At 33.3% G+C, this 21462-nt stretch overlaps 3 protein-coding genes across 3 annotated transcripts; 1 reads left to right on the forward strand and 2 right to left on the reverse strand.

Annotated features, from left to right (window-relative positions):
- Positions 1 to 3496: 3496 nt before the first annotated feature.
- Positions 3497 to 4863, forward strand: LOC115972330 (adenylate isopentenyltransferase 3, chloroplastic). The gene is made up of 2 exons (XM_031092591.1): positions 3497 to 3627; positions 3775 to 4863. Exons 1-2 carry the CDS (start codon positions 3554 to 3556, stop codon positions 4784 to 4786), a joined length of 1086 nt encoding a protein of 361 aa, XP_030948451.1. The 5' UTR covers positions 3497 to 3553; the 3' UTR covers positions 4787 to 4863.
- Positions 4864 to 7561: 2698 nt separating this feature from the next.
- LOC115970399 (histone-lysine N-methyltransferase SUVR3-like) lies at positions 7562 to 11817 on the reverse strand. Its single transcript, XM_031090037.1, has 2 exons — positions 11591 to 11817; positions 7562 to 8315 (listed from the first exon to the last, which is right to left on the reverse strand). Exons 1-2 carry the CDS (start codon positions 11815 to 11817, stop codon positions 7562 to 7564), a joined length of 981 nt encoding a protein of 326 aa, XP_030945897.1.
- Positions 11818 to 13112: 1295 nt separating this feature from the next.
- On the reverse strand, positions 13113 to 14247 carry LOC115971853 (vegetative cell wall protein gp1). The gene has a single exon (XM_031091933.1). The coding sequence runs from the start codon at positions 14160 to 14162 to the stop codon at positions 13353 to 13355; it is 810 nt and encodes a 269-aa protein (XP_030947793.1). The 5' UTR covers positions 14163 to 14247; the 3' UTR covers positions 13113 to 13352.
- Positions 14248 to 21462: the final 7215 nt, after the last annotated feature.

Below are 21462 nucleotides of genomic sequence, written 5' to 3' on the forward strand. Positions count from 1 at the left end.
AGAACACTTTGGTTCGATTGAGGTGCTTTTATTTATTTATTTGTATTTTGTATTATATAACTTCTTAACATTAACTTATGTTCAAAATTTAATACACTTTGGTCTTGTAGCCTAATGATACTTTTCCGAAGTGTGAACTTGTATCTTGTAATTAAGGTCTAAAGGCCAATTGAATTTGTAAGGAATAGAGGGAAAAAAGGGTGAAAGTGTACCTTCATCATTTGAAAAGAAAACAATTAAAAAGTGAATGAGAGAAAAGAGAGATTCATTGTATAAGTATTTATAGAGAGGAAGGATCTAGTCATCCACTACTCCATTAATTTTAGGATGAAACTCGTGTTGCATATATGAATTTAGGTTTTGCGTAAAATTGTGAAGACAATTGTCTTTGAACTTTGTCATAAGCATAATAGAAACTAGATAATTTTTATTTTGCACTTGATTTACTTTTATATATATATATATATATATATATAGAAATTGATTTACTCTATTTTTGTGGATTAATATGCCACTAAGCAATAAGATCATAGCTTATACTTGACTTATTGATGAAACCCTTATTTTGCCATTGAGTTTCCTCATACCAAAAAAATTAGAGTTCAATAATCATAGAGCCACAACCATTTTCACAAAATATTTTATAATTGTTGAAATGGCAAGTTGTTAAATGTGAATAATAAAGTGATATTAATAATAAGTCCTAATAAGAACCAATAAAACCTTTCAACACAATTGTTCTTATAAAAAATTATTATGTTTATAGTATATTACTTGTAAGGGCTCGATTCGTAACGACCCAAAATGATACTGGGTTCGCACATAAAAAATGCCCAAACAATATCATTTGTAGAGCGTGGGTTTGAAAGGCTAGGCCTTAGTCACCGGACGGTGGTTTGCCGTGGTGTTCATACAGAATTAAGTCACGTTCACTCGAGGAGTCTTTCTCCTGGAGGCGGACTGGGAGGCTCTGGTTCTTGGCCATTTTTCCCCAACCCCTGTTTTTGGTGCATCAACCTTCACATTATATAGCCCTTCTTGGTTGATCTTAGCCCTCCACTTGTTGATCAGGCAAGTGTCTACTTCAGTACCCGTCCCATCAGCTGTCCCCCCTTACTTTTTGTTAGTTGCGATAATTGAAGTCACCCTGTCCAGGCGTCTTTTCTCATTAATATGGTTAGGACGTTGGCGGGTGCATTTAATGCGGAGGGGACGTATTTGCCTTGAACCAGTTTTACACCGTACCCCCACGTGGGTCCCATTCTACTCGCCTCTTCTTCAGGGGGCTTTTTGGGGGCAGCCTTTAACGGGATGTTACTCTTCCCTTTGAAGTCATGGAGTGCCGAGGACAGGGTCATCCTCGTCTGTTCCCCCCGACACTTCGGCCTTTCCCTATTCGTCCTCGGCAAATACCCTCATCGGCACGGGCCCCGGGCCCTAGTAGAGCGTGGGCCAGATCATAAGTTCCCTGGCCCCACATTACTCATTAGAAATATATTCACTCAACCAAGGGTAAATTTTATGGTAAGATAGAGATTTCATTATTATTTTCTATTTAATTATAAAACTCAAAAGGGGATTGTTATTTTTGTAAAATTTTGTGGTCATTTTCATTTTCTTATGCCTCACGGAGGATGGTGTAATTTAACCAAAAACTAGTTTCAACTTTCAACTATAATTAGATAGCTTTGCGAGATTAATAATGTAAATATATATTAATCCAGTTCCATTATTAATTAAATACATCAATTTAAAGAATGGGGAGAAATGATAGAGATGAGAATTTTTTTTTTTTTTTTATATTAAAAGGGAGGGTGAATTTTTGACAGAAAATTTTTTACTATGTGACTTTCTTCTTATTCTTGTTTCTTAAATTTTATTAATTAAAAGTTTTGAAATTTTTGAATAATAAGTACAATTTGTGCTCTAACTAATCCTCGATCAACAAAAGTTTTACTATTATTATTATTATTATTCAGGGGAATTAAGATTTTTTTTTTCTTGTTTTTGTTTTCCAAAGAGTAGGAAAGAATGAATCTAGATAGTGCACCAACCCCCACAAGGAAGTCATTGGCCTGAATTAAGAAATGATTTTGTTAGAATTAATGCCAAAACTTTACACTGAAAATTGAATATGTCAAACCAATTGGACAGTGGAACCGGATGTTTGTTAGAAAACAGTTTAGCTTACCCAGTAACTTTTCGATCGAATATTTCCTTTTGTTTTAAGTATACGACAAGTGGTAGTGGATTTTAATCTCCACCGTTTATTTAATTAGTGAGTGATGTGACAATTTATTATTAAAACAAAATGAAATTCCAATTAAAAAAATACTGAAAATAAACCAAACCCGTTAGAAGAAATAGGATAAAACACAAGAAATCCGGCATTAGTTAAAAGAATCTCAGAGAAAGTGCATCGTATAATTTTGTGAATTTGTAATGATGGATGAACCTTTTCCCTTATCCCTTTTTTTTTTTGGATAGGCGTTAGTGCAGGCATGACAAGAAAAAGGAAAATACTAGGAACATAAAAAGTCTCACAATTTTTGTCACAACTCATCACATTGCGAGTAATGAATAATGAAGGTCAAATAGTGGGTCCATATCTTCACTACTCACAACTCGTCACGTGACGAGTTATGTCAAAAATTGTGGGACTCTAGACTTCCCCTAACATTACTCCAAGAAAAATAATACCTTTTAAGGTTGTAATAAGAGCAGTACTGTCATCCATTTTCCCCATATATATGTGTGTGTTTCTCAAATAAATAAATAAAAGAGCAGTACTGTTCTTAATGGGATTTCACAGTTTTTTTTTTGTTTTTTGTTTTTGTTTTTGTTTTTTTTTTTTTTTTAAGCCTACTGGTCTATGTCTCTATGTTCGTACCATGAAATAGAAGTACTGTTTCCTCTCATCACAATAGCGCCTTTACAAAAATAAACATGTACCTAATAAAAAGGTATTTTAAAAAGTTATACACAATTTTTTAAATTAACAAACCATAAGCACAAACTATTGCATATATCAAATTCTATGTATTCACATCTTCATCACAAAGAACAAAAACTAATTAAGAAAGACATGTATATTGTTTAGTCCCTATGCCACTATTTAACACCTATCTAGTGCAATACCTTGCGTGGAAAGGCATATAAGCACTCAAGATGCCAACAAATGTCACTGATGAAAGACAAAATTAAGCTATACTAAAAAAAAAATAGAAAATGAAAAACAAAAAAAATAAAAAAGGTGGCAAGAAACTTCTTGAAGGGAATAAGTATCAAGACTGCTTTTTTTTCTTTTTCTTTTTTTTGATGAATAATTATAAAGACTACTTTTCCTCTTAGTGTTTGACTATTTTAATTGATGCTACTTGTAAAAAGTCGTAAAGACCTAATTGCCCGCCCAGTTGCCCTTAGGCCTTAGCCTCCTCGATCTATAAATTGAATTCCCCAAAGTTCTTGATAATATGAATTCATATGAAAATTTTTGTCTTGCTGCTTCATGTTCATGGCACTCTGATCAAATCTCTGATCGAAGTTAGCATTGATGAGCATTAATCATCTTCAAACATTTTTTCTATTCATACTTCTTCAGATTGTCACATCTCATCCACCAAGAAGGTGAGGTTTCTATAATTTAGATTCATACATCACAAATGCATGTTAATTTTCTTTGTTTCTAGTTTGATGTTTGGTAAAATTTAGAGAGCAAGCTTTGTTATTATATTTATATGTTCAATTTTGTTTATTTGTTATTTCTTTCATTAGGTTCATCATGGCATTTTCCACATTCATGTGCCAACAAACACAACCATTTCTAGATTTTCCATCTAGTGGGCTGAAAATGGATCTCTTCAATCCTCAAAGACACAAAGAAAAGGTAGTGATTGTAATGGGAGCAACAGGAACTGGCAAGTCAAGACTCTCCATTGATCTTGCTAGTCGGTTTCCGGCCGAGATCATCAACTCTGATAAAATGCAAGTGTACAAGGGACTTGACATAGTCACCAACAAAGTCACTGTAGAAGAGCAACGTGGTGTGCCTCACCATTTGCTAGGGATAGTAAATCCTAATGCTGATTTCACGGTAACAGAGTTTTGTGACAAAGCATCACATAAGATTGAGTCAATTGTAGGACAAGGCCGCCTTCCAATCATTGTTGGAGGCTCCAATTCTTACATTGAAGCCTTAATAGATGATGATGATTTTATATTTAGATCAAAGTATGAATGTTGCTTTCTTTGGGTGGATGTGTCAATGCCTTTGCTTCACTCATTTGTGTCAAAGCGAGTTGATCAAATGCTTGAAAAGGGCATGATAGATGAGGTAAGAAAAATGTTCAATCCCAATTTGGACTACTCAAGAGGGATTAGAAGGGCAATTGGGGTTCCGGAATTCGATCTATATATTCGAAGTGAACAATTTTTAGACAAAGAACAACGTGCAATGTTACTCCAAGAAGCAATATGTCACATTAAGGAAAATAATTGCAAATTAGCATGCCGCCAAAGGGAGAAAATTCACCGGCTTAGAAATATGAAAGGGTGGAATATGCACAGGCTTGACGCCACAGAAGTGTTTCGAAAGCACGGAAGAGAAGCAGATAAGGCATGGGAAGAGCTTGTAGCTGGACCAAGCGGTGAGATTGTTGGCCAATTTCTTTACAATTTGGCCACCAAGGTACCTACAAATGTCGCAGGCATTAAGATGAGGAATGTAGGAGCTGCCATTGCAACAGCAACTTATCAGAGGATGCAAAAGGTGGATACTTGCTTCTGACGATATAATTAAGAGAGAGACAACGGAGATCTACTTTTTGAACCAAATTTTGTACTAGATCACATTCTACTTCTCTTCTTCTTCTTCTTTTTTTTTTTTTAAACAAGATAACATTCTACTTGTGAATTGTGATTCCAACCATATACATCTCTATTTTTTTTTTTTTTTTTGAGTAAATTACAAAGTTGGTTCTTATCCTTTACACTATATCTCATTTTGGTTCCTAACTTTTTAGTTGTGTCAATTTAGTCCCTAATCTTTTTAATATTGTATCAATTTAGTCCCTGCCGTTATCTTTTAGATAGAAAAAACTTATGTGTCAAATGAGAAAAAATAAAAATTGTTTTTTCACGCCACACCAACTTCTAATTATTTTACCAAATCAGATTAAAATTAGTAATTCAGAAGTTTTTGTCCTCCGCCAGTCCACCCCCATAGTCCACTTCACCAACGTCAGGAAATTTCGGAACACACATCAGGTTGATCACAAGAAGATGTGGAAATTATAAGATGGTGTGGATGGGTTTACGGCTAGAGATAGGAGGTGCCAAAAAGCCGATTGGGTAGCTGAACTTTATTACCCAATAAGACAGGATGCAAAGTAGAGCAACAAGGTTGCCGATTGGGATTGTTTGCTGTTGGAGATTGGGCATAATGCTTCTGCAATGTAGTGATGTTCCCTATTGTTTGTGATCTATATTTGTAAATGTCTATATGATTCGAATGAATTGATATTAGTATTGTCTTCAGATTTTTGTATTGTTATATTTAACAATGATTAATATTAACAGATCCGGAAAGTTGTTTTCAATGTTTTTTATTTAAAATTCTAATCTTACTTGGTAATAGGTCTAGAGAAGGGAGACGGTGTTGGATTTATTTTCTTTGGAATCTTGGGTTGAATCAAAGCTTGCATCGATGGGTCTCTCATGCTTAAGTGATGGTGGCAAGCTGGCAATGTTGCAGAGAGAGGTGAGGTGAGGAAAAGAAGACGAGGAAATTACACTGATTAATAAGTGGGCTTCTTTTTTTTTAAACCGTAGGATTAGTAAATTGCCGTGCGTCATTTAACATTTCAATTTCAGTTTTTTTTTTTTTTTTTTTTTTTTTTTTTTTATTTATCTGACATGGCAGTATAGTTAGCGGTTGATGTGGCATGGAAAATCATTTTTTATTATTTCGTTTGACACATCAACTTTTCCCATCCAAGGGATAACGGCAAGTCGGCAATGACGAAATTAACACAGTATTAAAAATATTAGAGACCAAATTGACACAATTAAAATGTTAGGGACCAAATTGAGATATGTTGTAAAGGATAGGAATCAATTTTGTAATTTTCCCTTTTATTTATTTAAGTTTAATATAGTTTATGTTGCCAAGAATTTTGTCACTAAATTTACATCCCCTTTTATATATATATATATATATATATATATATATATAAATATATATATATATATTTATTTATTTATATATATATATATGTATGTATATATATATATATAGAGAGAGAGAGAGAGGGGGGGGGGTTGGGTTCAAGTTACACCAAGTGTAACTTTAAGCAATGTTATATTACTCAATATTTTTTAATTGGATGCGAATTTTGACAAATTCACCGTTAGATTACATTATCTTCGTATATTGTCCATACTTGTAAAATTTCAAAGTGGTCAAAAATTAATAGTTATATCATCAATTAATTGTTTAAATTCAAGCTTTTGTAATTTAAAATAATGCATAAAAGATGAGTTTATAGATTGAATGGTAAATAACATCCAATTGACATGAAAATTGGTATGAGTGTTAAGAACATATAAAACATGTAATTCAACAATAGGATTTTCAAAGTTACACCAGGTGTAACTTTAATCCAACTCATATATATATATATATATATATATATATTAAAAGCCAAAACTCAAAGAAAATCCAATTAGATTTCAATTGAAGTAACATCATAAACTCTTAACAATATTCTCTCATTGAGCTTAAGGTAACATAGACCCATCATTTATTTACTTATTTTAGGTGAACTTATTGGGATAATGAAGATGCCATTAAGCCAAAAGATCATTTGTATATGTGTGTGAAGTTTTTTTTTTATAGACTTGAATCACAGCCCTTATCCTCTCTCTCATTCCACAAGAACTAGTACTTATAAAGTGACCATTATGCTAAATGTATGCGGTAGTGGCAAAAAGGTCATTAATAGTACATATATGTATGTACAAAAGGCAAAAAAGCTAAAAACTGGAGTATTTAACTTTTGACAAAATAATCACGGGATCACGGTCTAATAATCCATGATTCAATAGTTGAAAATTTCATTAAAACACCTATAACTTGATCCCATCATACACAAGCTGATCAAATTCGACAAAATGTAATCAATTGTAAAGGAAAAAGTAATGCCTAACTTTCTTAAGGATAAATTGCTTTTGTTTTGTACTCTAATTTTCCTTATGGCCTATTTGGAAGTTAAAAAAAGAGCGGGAGTAGAGTAAAGGGAGGGAGACCTTGTTTGGAAGTTTTTTAAGGAAGGAGGGGGAGAGATTTGAAGGGGTTTCAACTACCTCTAACCCCTCATTTTTAATTCCCCCAAATTGGAGAGATTTGGAGGGAGAGTAGAGTAGATAAATTATTGACCAAATAAATTCCCCAATTTACCCTTTCTAAATTAACAAAATTACAAACCGATTATATAAAATAAATTCACATTATTTCATTTTCTGTTCTTTTCAAAAGGTTCTAAAGAAGGCAAAAAATTAGTAATTACACTAGAAAGTTCATTTTCCGAGCAACCAAATAGAGATTTGATACACATACTTCATAGAATGAACCAGAAATAGCGTATAAACCCCAACCTTTCCTTCTATCCCTCACAATCTTCAACCTCACCAAAACACCTCGCTGAGTCAACCTATTCTCACACTCCAACTTGCACCCACAACTCAATCTGCACTCGTTCCCCATATCCAACTCATCCATCTCAAAAAAACAAGGACACCCATCTGGGTCCTCATCGTCACACCTCTCGCAATCACACCCAGACACACTGTGCCCCAACTCGTCCACCAAACTCACCGACTCCACACCGAGTCTACTTGAGCTGCTAAAACCCAGCGAACCCCATGACTGGCGCTGGGGTTGTGAAGAAGAAGAAGAAGGGAAAATCTGTGAAGGGGTGTAGATGAAATGGGCATATGGGTGGTCATCTATGGTGTTGTGGAATGGGATGGAGAGGTTTTCGAAGGATCTGGAAGCATCCGAGGATCGACGAAGAGTGGTGGATTTGGAGAGTTGGTTTAGGGATTTGGAGGTTAGAGAAATGTTGGCTAATTCTATTGGGGTCAGCCATGGGAGAATTAGCTCGAAGCTTTGGAGGAAAGTTCCAATTGGGTTATTAGGCTCTTCTTGTTGTTGATGTTCATTGGTTTGGCAATGTGGTTTTAAAATTTTCACGGGAAAAAAAGAAAAACGATTTTCCCGAAAAATGGAAGGAGGAGAGACAGAGAGACAGAGTGGACTGAGAAATCGAGGTGTAGTAGTAGAAAGGGGAAAATAAAATAAAAAAAATTGAATTCACGTTCTAAGCAAAATAAAAAAAAATATATTAAAAATAATAATAAATGAGAGAAACACTCAAAATTTAATATTTTGTTGATTTTTTTAGTAAACAAACAAACCAAACATTTTTTTTCTTATTTTAATTATTATCAATTAAGGATGGTTTTTTTAGTATAATAAAAAAGCAGAAAAAATATTTCATCATAGACCAATGTTGATTATTTAATTCACATTAGAAAAAAAAATTATCAAAAAAAAAATTGCATGTTATAGTTATAATTATTTAATCTAACAAATTAATCATAGACCTAACCAATGTTGCAATTCCATTTTCAAATAAGGGTAAATTTGTCCATTTAAATCATTTTATCATCTTTCCATTATAATTTTAAAAACATCCAAACAAAAGGAATGACTAATTACTCCCTTCCCCCTTACTAATTTTAAAAACATCCAAACAAAGTGTAGGATAATCATTTATCTCTACTCTCCTCCCTTCTAAACTTCCAAACAAGCCACTAATGATTAAGACATTCAAAGAAAAATCTGAATGTAATAATTAGGAGTGTAGATTTTATTTTCTTTTTAAGGAACTTATCCATAGAAAGAAAAATGTTAATGCTCCCTAATAGTGGCCGTACAGTCAGAAAGCAACTTTGAAATATAAATCAATCCATGGTGGCGATTTAACCCAAAAAAAAAAAAAAATCAATCCATGGTGGCGGCGAAAACACACCGCACGCACGCGCATCTTCCGTACACAGTGCGCTGACTTACTTTTCCAATTCTATCGTTATTACAACTTGTTTGTTGGGCTCAAAATTTTTACTTTTTAATTTTTTTTCCCTTTTTATCAATTTTTTTATTTTTTAAAATTAATAAAATTATTAATTTTTTAAAATTAAGTAATTTTTGGCGATAAATATCATACAAATAACCTACCAAAAGTTATATAATCTTTTATTTTTTTGGCTGGTGTATTAGTGTCAGTGTGTATTGATTAAAGTTAAAAATTTTATTGCAATAAATCGTTTTTTTTATAGGGTCGCATAACATTTAACTAAAGTGATATTATTAGTTTTAATTACTTCTTAATGTGTGAAGCACCCTGTTAATAGTTTAAGTTTTCTTTTAAACAAGTTTATTACGAGGATACTTGAATTTGGAAGTGATTTTCTGTCACTTGAAGGATTCTAGTATAGTCAACAAGGGGTCATGAATCCAATCTTTTTTTCTTTGCAAAAAGAAAAAGAATCATAGATTTGGTTGAAAATTCTATATTGATTAAAAAATTGTTGTGTTAGTCAAATTAATGTGAAAATAATGACACTTTTAAAATTTAGATTTTCAAGATCATGATTTATAGGTCCAACTCATGATAATTAATTGACTTGTTAATGGTTTAATTTGAAAGCTTGAAAACAAAAAATATTTTAAATTCTCATGTAAGGTTTAGAAACACAATATTTTCAAAAGAAAAGCCGTAAGATAAATGTGGTTTTGAACCTCTTTCCCTATAATATTATAACTTATGTTTCTACTAAGAGATCACTTTATATATATGCAGATGATCAAACTTGAGTCTATGATGTCTATTCCACAGTAATGATTCTTTATCATCTAGTTTGATTCCATATTTCTTATTAGACAACAATAAGAAATCACTTATATTAACCTAAAATTTCTTGAATGGTGGAGTTAGAGTTTAGTGGATCTTAAAAATTCTTTTCCTAACTTTCATCTTGTTTTGTTAATCGATAATAAGAAAGGAACTCTTCAACATAACTGGTTTCTTCATATGATATGGCCACACCACTATGCTAAAATGACATAGAATCTATTCTAGAATGTAAGTTAAAAAAGAAAATAAGAGTAGGAATATTGATATATCGGACAGTCTGATCTAGAAAATCATTGCTATTTTTCAAGACGAATGATTCCAATCACAATCATAGAATATATCCCAAACATACCTTGATCAGACTAAAATTTGAAAGGCTTCAAATTATAAGTCACTTAATGATTGATTTGAGGCTTTTAGACAAATATTTGTCTTTGATGTGCAGCCATTATTTTTTAAAACCCCAATTGTTCAATGGGAGATTAAAGAAGAAACATGTCCACTACCTAACCAAAAATAAATTTGTCTCAGGCTTTTGGGGCCCTATACCTAATTAAATTTGTAAAACTTTACATAAACTTTTTTGTTTGCTATGAAATTGTTATTATTATCTTTAAACTAGCAGAAAAGAAAGTTTTTGGTGAGTGGAATGCATATGATGCGACTTGACACAGATTACATCTTTTTTTTTTTTTTTTTTGAGACCCGATTACTTCTACTATAAACAACTTGTAAGCCAATTATTCTTTTTGTATGTAAAAGCAGATGTAGAATAATCCAAAATGACATTAGTCACTTTCTTTAATTTGGAACATAACCATTTGGAACCTACTTGAATTGACTCACAAACAAATTGATGATAAAAGCATTGTATTGAATGGAGCAAAGAATACCAATCAAGTGGGGCCTCACTCTTGAAAGCAGTACTAGTATCTTTGGAATTAGCTGTCCAGATAAGAAAACTTTAGTTTTGTCCACTAGGAATGATGCGATGCGATCAGAGTCTAAGGCGGTAAAGTAAACCCAAACTTATTTGTCCACCCAAATTCGCCCATTCTAATTGAATCCAAACTCACCTAATTATTAATTGAATTAAATGGGCATCAACCCAATTAGACCCAGTAATTATTGGGTTTTAACTAAAACCCATTGAGACCCATTTAACCCAAAAACAAAATACCCAAATTCAAGCCAGCCCTTTCCATAAAAAATAAAAATAAAAATAAAAAGAAGAAAGAGAGAAATCTAGGCCTCAGACATTTCAGGGTTTCACAAGGGTTTTTTCATTTTCCCTCACTTTCTCGACCTCCAATCAAGTTTTAGTCGGAAACCCAACAATTTCATTGAGAGATTTTTAGATCTGAGAAAAAAAATTGCACAAAAAAAAAAAATCAAACATCAAAAAACCCATGCGAAGAAGAACCAAAAACACTAGTAAAAAAAAAAATATATATATATATATATATATATCGAAAACCCACAAACCCAGCAATCCAAAATCCATGAACCCAAAATTCTCTCCGTCGCTGATCATGGCGTCGTATTGCTGTCCGCTTTGACCAAGCACACATCATTGAAGAATGCGGTCCTCTCAATCGCTCCGCTGAAGCAACAGATCTCCGTCCCCTTCGTCCACGAGAATATCCGTCAAATGCTCCGTCAGCCCAATCTCGCTCCTCGACTCATTGTTCTCCCGCGAACCGCTCGAACTCACTCCGGATCCAACACCGCACAACAAAACCAAGTCCTCCATCGACATCGACAACAACAAGGAGTCTTTGTATTCCTCGCCGTCGTATTGGTTCACACAATCTTGACCGTCGATCTTCTCGTTAGCCATAGCAAATCTTTGAGAAAAAATAAAATAAAATTTCCCGGAAATTTCAGATCAAATCTCAATCGGAAATCAAACAGAAAGAGAGAAAGAGAGAGCAGAAGTGGGAGTTTTTTTGGTCAGAATTGAAGTGGGGAGGCAATGGAGGAGAAAGAAAAAGAAATTTTAGATCCAAGAAACGTTTTTTCTTTGTTTTTTCTTTTTTCGGGGAAAGTAGAGTGGGGCCAAGAAAGTATGGAGGTTTTCACTTTAATGGCATTTTGGTAATTTGAATAATTGGGTGAGTTGGAGTTTACCTATAATAATTGGGTTAGATTGAATTTTGATTAGAATTAATTAGTTAAATAGGTAAATGGGTTTTATATACCCAACCTAATTATGCTCACCCCAAACCCACCCATTTGACACCCCTAGAGCGATCCTATAAAAGTTGGCACAAAATTCCCATGACCATGAAAGTAAGGAAAAAGAAAATACAAAAAATAAAAACATTTCATTTTGTTTTTTGTGCTGAAAAATCATTACCTGATAAAGAAAAAGAATGCTAATGCTGAAACCGTGCTACACAATTGTGAATTGTGATTATCTAACTGGTTGATTCCAATTTCCAACCAGGCAATCACTTGAGTGCTTTCATAGATGCTTGGCGTAAAACATTTTCCAAAATTTTAAAATTTACATTTATAATTTAGTTCAATTTTGCAACAAGTATATAGGTGTCTCCAAAGTTGAAGGTATCGAATCTTTGTATTGAGAAATTGATAGCGTTGTTGAAGATCTTTTATTTTCCTTATAGTTCTTTTGTTTACATTACTAAATTGTCAAAATGTCAACTCCTTCGCCAAATAATCTTGCTACTTGGGCCATTTGTAACTCAACTCAAGGGTCTATCTCCATCTCAACTATTCTTGTTTGGGTTTTTTCCGAGCAAGTCTGACATGGTTAAAACTTTAATCCCTTTATGGTGGTGAACTTTTATTCTTTGCCTTCTTTCAGTCTGATACATACATATTCAGCAAAAATGTCCAAAACTTTTTTTTATTCCCATATGATCACTCTAAGTTTGTTATTACTTGGCCCCGAGCTTAAAATTTTTAGTTTTGCCACTGCAGTGTTGCATCCCAAATGTCCAACTAGCTATATGCCCATGCTTATCTATGAGAAGACCTGAGCTATCAAACTCAGGCCTCTTCTCATCTGTGTTTTTTACAAGCAGATATCAAAGCTCAAACACCATTTATATTTCTATTCTCTATGCATGAAAACTGCATTTTCCTCTTATATAAAGATGGATAAGAATATGAACATTTTGGTACATTCCCATGCCAACTTCTTTTAATTTATTATGAATTATCAAATTGGTACAGACAGAAACAGCTAGTAAATAACAAACTAGCACTCAGCAACAAGACCAGGTAGTATTAGCAGATAACCATAATTTAAACCAACAAAACCAAACATAATTAGACTAAACATTGGTATAATTACTTCCTCATTGCTATAAGCACTGCCTTGCATCATAACGTAAATGTATGTGATAATCAATGAGCTCTTCTTAGTGTCCCCGCACAAGTATAAGTAACCCTGCAACCTTCACCAGCACCAATATCAAGGGTGACTTCATGCACAGACCTCAGGAGGAAGCTTGCATAGGGAGGCAAATGATATAGAATTTGACAAACACATTTGCTGTCCACCTGTTGCGCCCACCGGCAACAATTCTCTTCTTGAGGTGACATGCCAGGGTTGACAGGAGGAAATGGGCCAACAGGCGGGGTTGGGCCAACAGGAGGAAATGGGCCGACAGGTGGGGTTGGGCCTACAGGCGGGGTTGGGCCATCAGGCGGGGTTGGGCCGGCAGGTGGGGTTGGGCCGACAGGTGGGGTTGGGCCAACAGGCGGGGTTGGGCTGACAGGCGGGGTGGGGGGAGCGAAGACGCCATACCAAGGGCTCTCCCTATGCTCGTGCCTATGTCTATGTCCATGTCCATGTCCATGCCTACTCCTGTGATGGTTCTCATCACCATCATCTCCTCCATCATCGTCATCATCTTCATTAGGAAACCATGTTGCGTACGGTGGAAGATTAGGAGATGGTTCAACAGGAGAAACTGGTGTTGGAGGAGGGACTGGGTAGAAGGGGGGGAGTCGAGAACATGCATAGTTTGCCAGTTGAAATTGTGATGCACAAAGTGGAGGGAAATTTGGATAATATGGAGTTGGATTTGGCATTGGAGTTGGAGTTGGAGTCGGAATTGGCATTGGCGGAGGTTGAACCTGGCACTCTGACTTGGGCACAAGCAACATGAATGCTGCAAAGAGTGTTATTGTAACAATGTTGAGTTTCTCCATGTTAGTAGTCCCTATCTGTTTCAACTATAACAAAAACAGGGAAGAGAATGGTTTTAGGTGATTCAGACTGGCCTTGCTTCGATTTATATACTTGTACATTCAAGGACTGCTCGTTTCAAAAAATTAGCTCTTTCTAGTGGGACGACACTAAAATATAGGATTGCCAAGAGAATGATGCTTATTTTCTGGTAGATGTATGGAAGAGTTTAGGTTCTAAAGAACTGAGAATGCCTCATTCATTTTATGTGATAATTTTGTTAGGTGACGTACACGCTCTTTTAATAGGTATTCCACTAACAACCTTCTTCATACCATAAGAATATTGTAATCTTCTTCCTTCCTTGAAAGAAGGGAGAAAAAATAAAAAGGCATATAATTCATGTTTTATTGGTTTGTTATATTGGCCCAATCAATCACCATATGATTCGCACTGCAATGATCATACAATTTATTGCTAGAAACGTATGCAGTCAAAACTTAATGCAATAATAATCTATATATATATATATATATATATTTTACTTTCACACCCCACAATTATTTATCATATATCAATCATTGCCGTTTGATAACCAAAAAAAAAAATCTACAAAAACCATTAATTTTTGGGGAAAGGAAGAACGTTGACACCAAATCTCTTCATATTTAAATTTAGTAGCATATGAGTTGTATACACATACACTAGTACAGGACTCAGGGGCGGCTCTACAGCCACCCTAGGAGTTCAAATGAACCCCCTAACTTGGACAAAAACAAAAATTTATATATAAAATTTCTTAAAATTTTTTGTTTTGACCCTTGAAAATAAAATTTTGAACATCTTGAATATTTTGTTTAAATCTAGCTAAAATAAGCTTGAATATGCTCAACTTAGTGCTACTTTCACAATATTTTCATAACAATTTTAAAATAAAAGGTAAGTAACAAGTTGTAACTGAATTTATCTAGACCAACAATTGACATCATTTTTTTTTACATACTATTAACAACTTGTCACTTAGATTTTGTTATGAAGGTGTTGTGCAGTAACACTACTCTTAAAATTGCTCATTTGTTTTAAAATAAATAAACCTTATCTAACTCTGGCTTACTTTACTATTGACGGTGGAATGAAACTATTTTTCCTTGCACTTTTTTTCTTCATTAGCGAAAAATTACACCACTTTTAGCACTAAAAATAAATTTACACCACCTCTACAACAAACCTATTTGTATCTACATCTGTGATTTTTTCCTCATTTTCTCTATCTCTCTTTCTCCCTTCTATGTTTTCTTTCTATCTAATCAAGTAAGTTGATAAGTGCTTTATAGATTTCCAAGTTTAAGAAGTCTTGTAGTGCTTTACTCCAATTCCAAGATAATGACCATGTGTATGGTAAAAAAGTCATACACTTCAAATGCAAAAACTTATATCAATTACTATTTTTTTTCTTAGTTTCACATTTACTCCTAGACCAAATCTTATGTGTGTTACTATTCTTATTTATCTTTTTTTTTTTAATTGTTAGTACATATAAATATAATAAAATTATTGTTAATTTGGCAAAAAATTTTATTTAGTTATTTAATTATATTTATTTATGCTGTGTGGGGACCGAGGACCGAAGAGTCAATACCAAGGAACAGTCTTCGTAATTCAGGGTTAGGGGGGTAAGCAAGTTTTGAGAACCTCATCTACCCGAGGAGAAAGAAAGAATCAAGGTAACGGGTATCCCTAAAAGGCCCAAGGAGAGGAAAGGTTATGGCAATCTGGGTAAGGAATGTGGGAGGAAGTTTCCTGAAGGATATCCCTTCCACCTCTGCATTCAATGCCCTCCACAAACCTTATCAGTTGCATTAATGTGGAAATGACCCATGAATAGGTAACTTCACAGCTAGCATTTCCTTCTACCACCTTCATTAGAGCCTTGATGGGACAAATATCTTGGGAGAATGCCTAGAAACGTACAAGTGGAGGGTCAAGATGTATAGGAAAGGACTATAAAAGGAGTGGAATCCACCTAAAAAAAGGGATGATCAATTTCCAAGAATTACTAGAACAAGAAAGAGAGTTGGAGAACACACTTAGTGTAAAACTTGAGCTGCTATTATATAAAAGAAGCTTGTCCTTGGGCCTTCCCGAGGAGATTACTAATTCTAGTTGTTGTTTAAATTCCGTTCATTTTACATCTCGGACTCCTCAATTTTAGGCTTGGACATAAAATAGAATTGCACTTGGTTAAATTCCTCACACTCTATACAAATTTTGTTGTTTGGGTCAAATTAAAGGACATGGTACCATTGGTCTAAGTGGGCTTGGGCCTTGAATTTTTGAGCACTTACATATGCATTCAATGATTGTTGTCTTATCGATCTTTAAACTATTTTAGATTATTGTATAATATAGTTTGTATACTAAATTATATTTAGAATACACTTTTAGACTATCTGTGTGTATATATATATATATATATATATATAAAACCGAAGCCTCTGGAGCTCCCATAATTTTTCACGTCACTACTATTTTCTTTTTCTTTTTATTTTAGATTCTTTTTATTTTAGGTTTTATATCTTATATATTTATTATTTCTCTTCAACGTGTAATTATCTTATCAAGTGTTACAATAATTTAGTTTAAGTAAAACTCTATTAGATATATGTTTCAAGAGCTTGAAAATTCTACTTCAACTAAAATTCTATAACAAAAATTTCAACAAATATAAACTCCTACTCTTTTTATTTAAGTATTTTTTTTCACGTAATATATTATATTTTCTTTTGAAAAACTTTCACTTAACTCTATTAGATATATGTTTCAAGAGCTTGAAAATTCTACTTTAACTAAAAATTCTATAACAAAAATTTCAACAAATATAAACCCCTGCCAAGGTCAAAACCCTTCATACTCACTCAAATTTTCATAAAGAAAACACACACAACAAATTGAAGATTTTGCAACGTTGTAATGTTGTATCTATGGAGTTGCTCAGAGTAAATGCAGAGGTAAGGACATGTTGCCATCTTTCATGCTTTAACTCTCTATGATTAGTTGATTACTACTTTATAATATTGATATTGTTGTGACTTATGAGTGAGTTTATTAATATGAAAAATCTACATGTGAAAATTTTAATTGTAAAAATTTGTTTTTACAATTAAAACATTAGATTTAATCGTAATTTTGATTTAATAATTAACAATTTCATCAATCAAATTTCTCTAACATTGGTGTAATTTGTATTGCTATGTATGTTATATATAGAACCCTCATATGATCTTGGAAAAATCACTCTATAAAAAAAAAAAAAAAAATTGTCATCAATAAAAAGAAGAAGAGCTTATTCCTAACCATCAAAACCACAAATTTCATGTCATCAATAATCAATTTTATATTAATGTTGTGATAAATTCCATAGGTTTTTTTTTTTTTTTTTTTTAAAGGACAAGTATAGTCCATATGGGAATGGTTTAGATGTTTCCTACTTGATTTTGGAATCTCAAATTGATTAGTAGAATAATATGGAGTGAGGAGGTGCATTATTCATATTAAAAGTGGCAATTCACATTGATAAAAAACTAAACAAGAGCTTGTAATAACCTCTATGCATATGGTGATGGTGTAGCGTTGGTGCATGTGAGAGTTAGAAGACAAAGTTTTGTTTTTTTTATTTATTTAAAATATGCATCATACTTGGTTGATACCTATACAATACTTATGAGAAACTATTTTAAATTATAAAATAATTTTTCTATTAACTTTTAATTAGTAGTTTTTTTTTATACAGGACTCTCTATTTGTTTTTTTAAAATATATGTGATTTTAAATTTAACTATCTCGTGCATCGCACGGATTAGTGACTAGTTTTATATAATATGAAAGTTGTATATACAAAATAATCATAATCATTTTATTTTTTGCTCCTCCCACAACAAATTTCTAGCTTTGACACTATTGACCCCTAAAAAGAAATACTAGAGCCGCCACTGACAGGAATACAGGCAGATAAGAGCTCCTTAGAATGATCCTAGACTCCTAGTTGAGCCCTGTTGTGCAGAATCTTTCAAGTAAATTAAGTGGTTATGGTTACATAAAAAATGGATCTTACTTAGTCAAACGAAAACCACGTATTCAGTTAAATCATTTTCTACCCAAGATGATCCTAATTTGATTTTATATATAAGCTCATGAAGGAAGAGGAGAACAAATTACAATCACAACTTGCACAACAAAGAGAAGACTGTAAAGAAACTGAATGTGAAAAACAACATTATGAAAACCACTTGAAAACCACCAAATTCTGTATAATGTGGGGGAGGGTAGCCATGTTAGTTTTTGGCATGACCCATGGTGTGGGCCTACTCCTTTGAAGGAACTCTTTCCTACTATGTATGCTTGCTCTTTATCTAAAGAAGAATGGCTCCCTGACTTGGTTGTAACTACTTCAGAAGGAGGTAGGAGCTAGAATTTGCTGTTCCGTCATGGTCCTCAGGATTGGCAGGCAGCCACGATCTATTCCTTTTTTGAGTTTATTTATTCCTCTATGCCAAGGGGTGAGAGGGATGATCAGCTGGTTTGGAGATTGACTAAGTCTGGTGTTTTTGATGTGCGCTCTTTTTATAAGTTATTATCTAGTCCTAACACTGATGCCTTTCCTTGGGAGTGTATTTGGCATACTAAGGTGCCTAAACGAGTGTCTTTCTTTCTTATGGATAGCAGCTAATGATGGGATACTCACCATTGATAATCTTATTAAGAAATGTCAATTTCTGCCTAATAGTTGTTGCTTATGTTGCTGCGATGGGGGATCAATGGACCACCTTCTTCTTCATTGTAAGTTCTCTCACGCCTTATGGTGTGAAGTTTTTGCAATGTTTGGGATCCAGTAGGTAATGCCAAGGTCAGTCCGCTTTTTTTTCTTTATTTGGAGAAACTGGTTTGGAAAGTATCTTTCAACCATTTGGAATTTGGTCCCGGCATATTTAATATGGTTAATTTGGCCAGAATGTAATGCTTGCATTTTTGAAGACAAGGCAAGAACATTAGAACATCTAAAATGTCTCCTTTTTCGTACTCTACTTCTTTGGGCTCGTGTTTGGGGGTGTACGAACTGTACTACTGTATCTAATTTTTTAGTTTCTATTTCCTTTAGCTCTTGATCTTTTTGTATTTGTTTTCTTGTTCAAAGTGTACACCATCGTGAACATGATGTTCAAGTTTTTCTCAATAAAAGTTTTATTACCTATAAAAAAATTAAAAAAAAAAAACCACTTGAATGCACAAGAGCTGAAACCCCAGGCATTGCAAAGGAAAAGTAGTATCTAGTATTACTGAACAAACTCATAAAATATGAGGAAAGGTTCAAAAATAATCATGTCAACATAGAACATTGGATAATGCTTTGCTGAAGAAACAATTTACTGCAACCATTTCAAGATCTACTCCAGGGTGCACAATCCTTTCAATTGCTACTATGAACCAAATGCAATGTCATTAAAAGTCTCATTCAACATCTAAGAATATAAAATAGTTTTCCTTAAACATTTTACAAAAAATCCAACTGCCTCATGGCTTTTACAAAATTCAAATGTTTTCTTGTAAATAAATTTCCAGAATATACTACAGGCTAGTTATTGTTTATCTCACGTAATAAATTCTAACCATCTCATTCACCCCCAGTGCACCCCCCCCCCCCCCTCAAAAAAAAAAAAACACAAAAACAAGTATTGTCAGTTGCATTAACAAGAGCGTAAAGAGCATGAATAGAGTTCTGTCTTATGGGATTCTTTATTATTAAAACTGTCATCAGAAAGCTAAGATCAGACAAAGAAACAGAGAAAATGCTTTGGGCCTCCTAAAAGTGTGCATTAGATCAAAACCTGAAAGAGATGGCCACAAGTGTGTTTATAGAATTAAAATTTGATATCACATCTGCACTACCAGCACATGAATATTATAATTATGAGAAGATCAATAAGCATACACATCAAAATTTTACAAGGTAACTGGTGCGGGAGATTCAAAAAGATTTTTATTTTATTTCACAAAGTCAATTGTATTTTAATTTAGGCCCTAGGATTTAAGTAGGTTTATGAGAATTTTTATTTAAAGTCGAGGTTATTTTTGTGGTAAGGCAATTATTGTTTCCTACGCCTATTAAAACTAGGGTTTAATATTCCTATAAAAACAAACTATGTACTCTCGTCAAGAGAGACTGATGAAATGAAATTTTGAATTGGAAAAATTCCAATTGCTGGGTAGTGATTCCTAGCAACTTTAATTCCTAAGTTTTTCTTTGCTTGGTGCTGATTCCAAACAAACCCCTAAGTGCTGATTAGGGTTTAGCATTTTTATTTTGTTCAATTTTCCCTTTTATCCCCCATTTGATACTGTACTTCATTAGCAACATATCTGAGATTAACAAATATCTTTAATGTAACATGCATAACCACACCAACATTGCTAGAAATATGACCATTGGGAAGGGAAAGACATGATCAATATTCTCTTTAAAATATCTTAGATTTATCCATTCCAAAATGTTCTCAAATATTCCTTCATAGACAGCAATCACAGTAATATATTATGACTTAATCTGAATCTAAAGCATGCAAAATGTAGATTTCATCTCCCATCACACCTTAAGCATGGCCAACACAATCAAGGCTTCAATATTTCTTTATCAAAGCAAAGGGGTGTATTTTTTTTTTTTTTTATTGATAAGTAATGGAAACTTTATTGATAAAAGAAACTAATCACCCAAGTATACAGGATGTATACAAAAGGGACAGTACAATATATTACAAATATCAATCAACTCAATAAAGGTTTTTATTTATTGATTGTTAAGTACTTAAGTTACATATGCACATAATGGGTCTTTAGCCCACAATCTCACCTTCCCTCTAGAACTTATAAGGGGTACCAGTTGAACTAGAGCTTAGGGGTAAATTTATGCAGAACACAGGCAAATGTAAGATATAGATTTCTTCTTCTTCTTTTTTTATTTATTTTTATGCGGAATGTCAGAACAGGATAAGGAGCTAAAGATAAATTTAAAAATTTTTCTTAATTTGATCCACAGCAGTTCATAACCTATGGAATGTGTAATTATTGTCGTTTTGTATTCCTAAAAAAAATTATTACAAGAGTAATCACAAATATGACAGAAATGATGATGACCATATCTAGTTGTAACTCGTAAGCAAATTAGCAATATCATAATTAATTAACAATGTTCACTCCTTGGGTCCAGCTGGTTAATCTAAAACCAGTTCTAGTGCTGAAATACATAACCCAAAAGCTTAGCTACATGCATTA

This window comes from Quercus lobata, chromosome 12, assembly GCF_001633185.2.
Source record: "Quercus lobata isolate SW786 chromosome 12, ValleyOak3.0 Primary Assembly, whole genome shotgun sequence".
NCBI classification, from domain to species: Eukaryota; Viridiplantae; Streptophyta; class Magnoliopsida; order Fagales; family Fagaceae; genus Quercus; species Quercus lobata.

Coding starts and splice junctions, on each gene's coding strand:
- LOC115971853 (XM_031091933.1), bottom strand. CDS start 14,162: ATGGAGAAACTCAACATTGTTACAATAACACTCTTTGCAGCATTCATG.
- LOC115970399 (XM_031090037.1), bottom strand. CDS start 11,817: ATGGCTAACGAGAAGATCGACGGTCAAGATTGTGTGAACCAATACGAC. Junction 8,316..11,590: donor GACGAAGGGGACGGAGATCT/GTTGCTTCAGCG, acceptor TCGATTTCTCAG/TCCACTCTGTCTCTCTGTCT.
- LOC115972330 (XM_031092591.1), top strand. CDS start 3,554: ATGAGCATTAATCATCTTCAAACATTTTTTCTATTCATACTTCTTCAG. Junction 3,628..3,774: donor ACATCTCATCCACCAAGAAG/GTGAGGTTTCTA, acceptor TTCTTTCATTAG/GTTCATCATGGCATTTTCCA.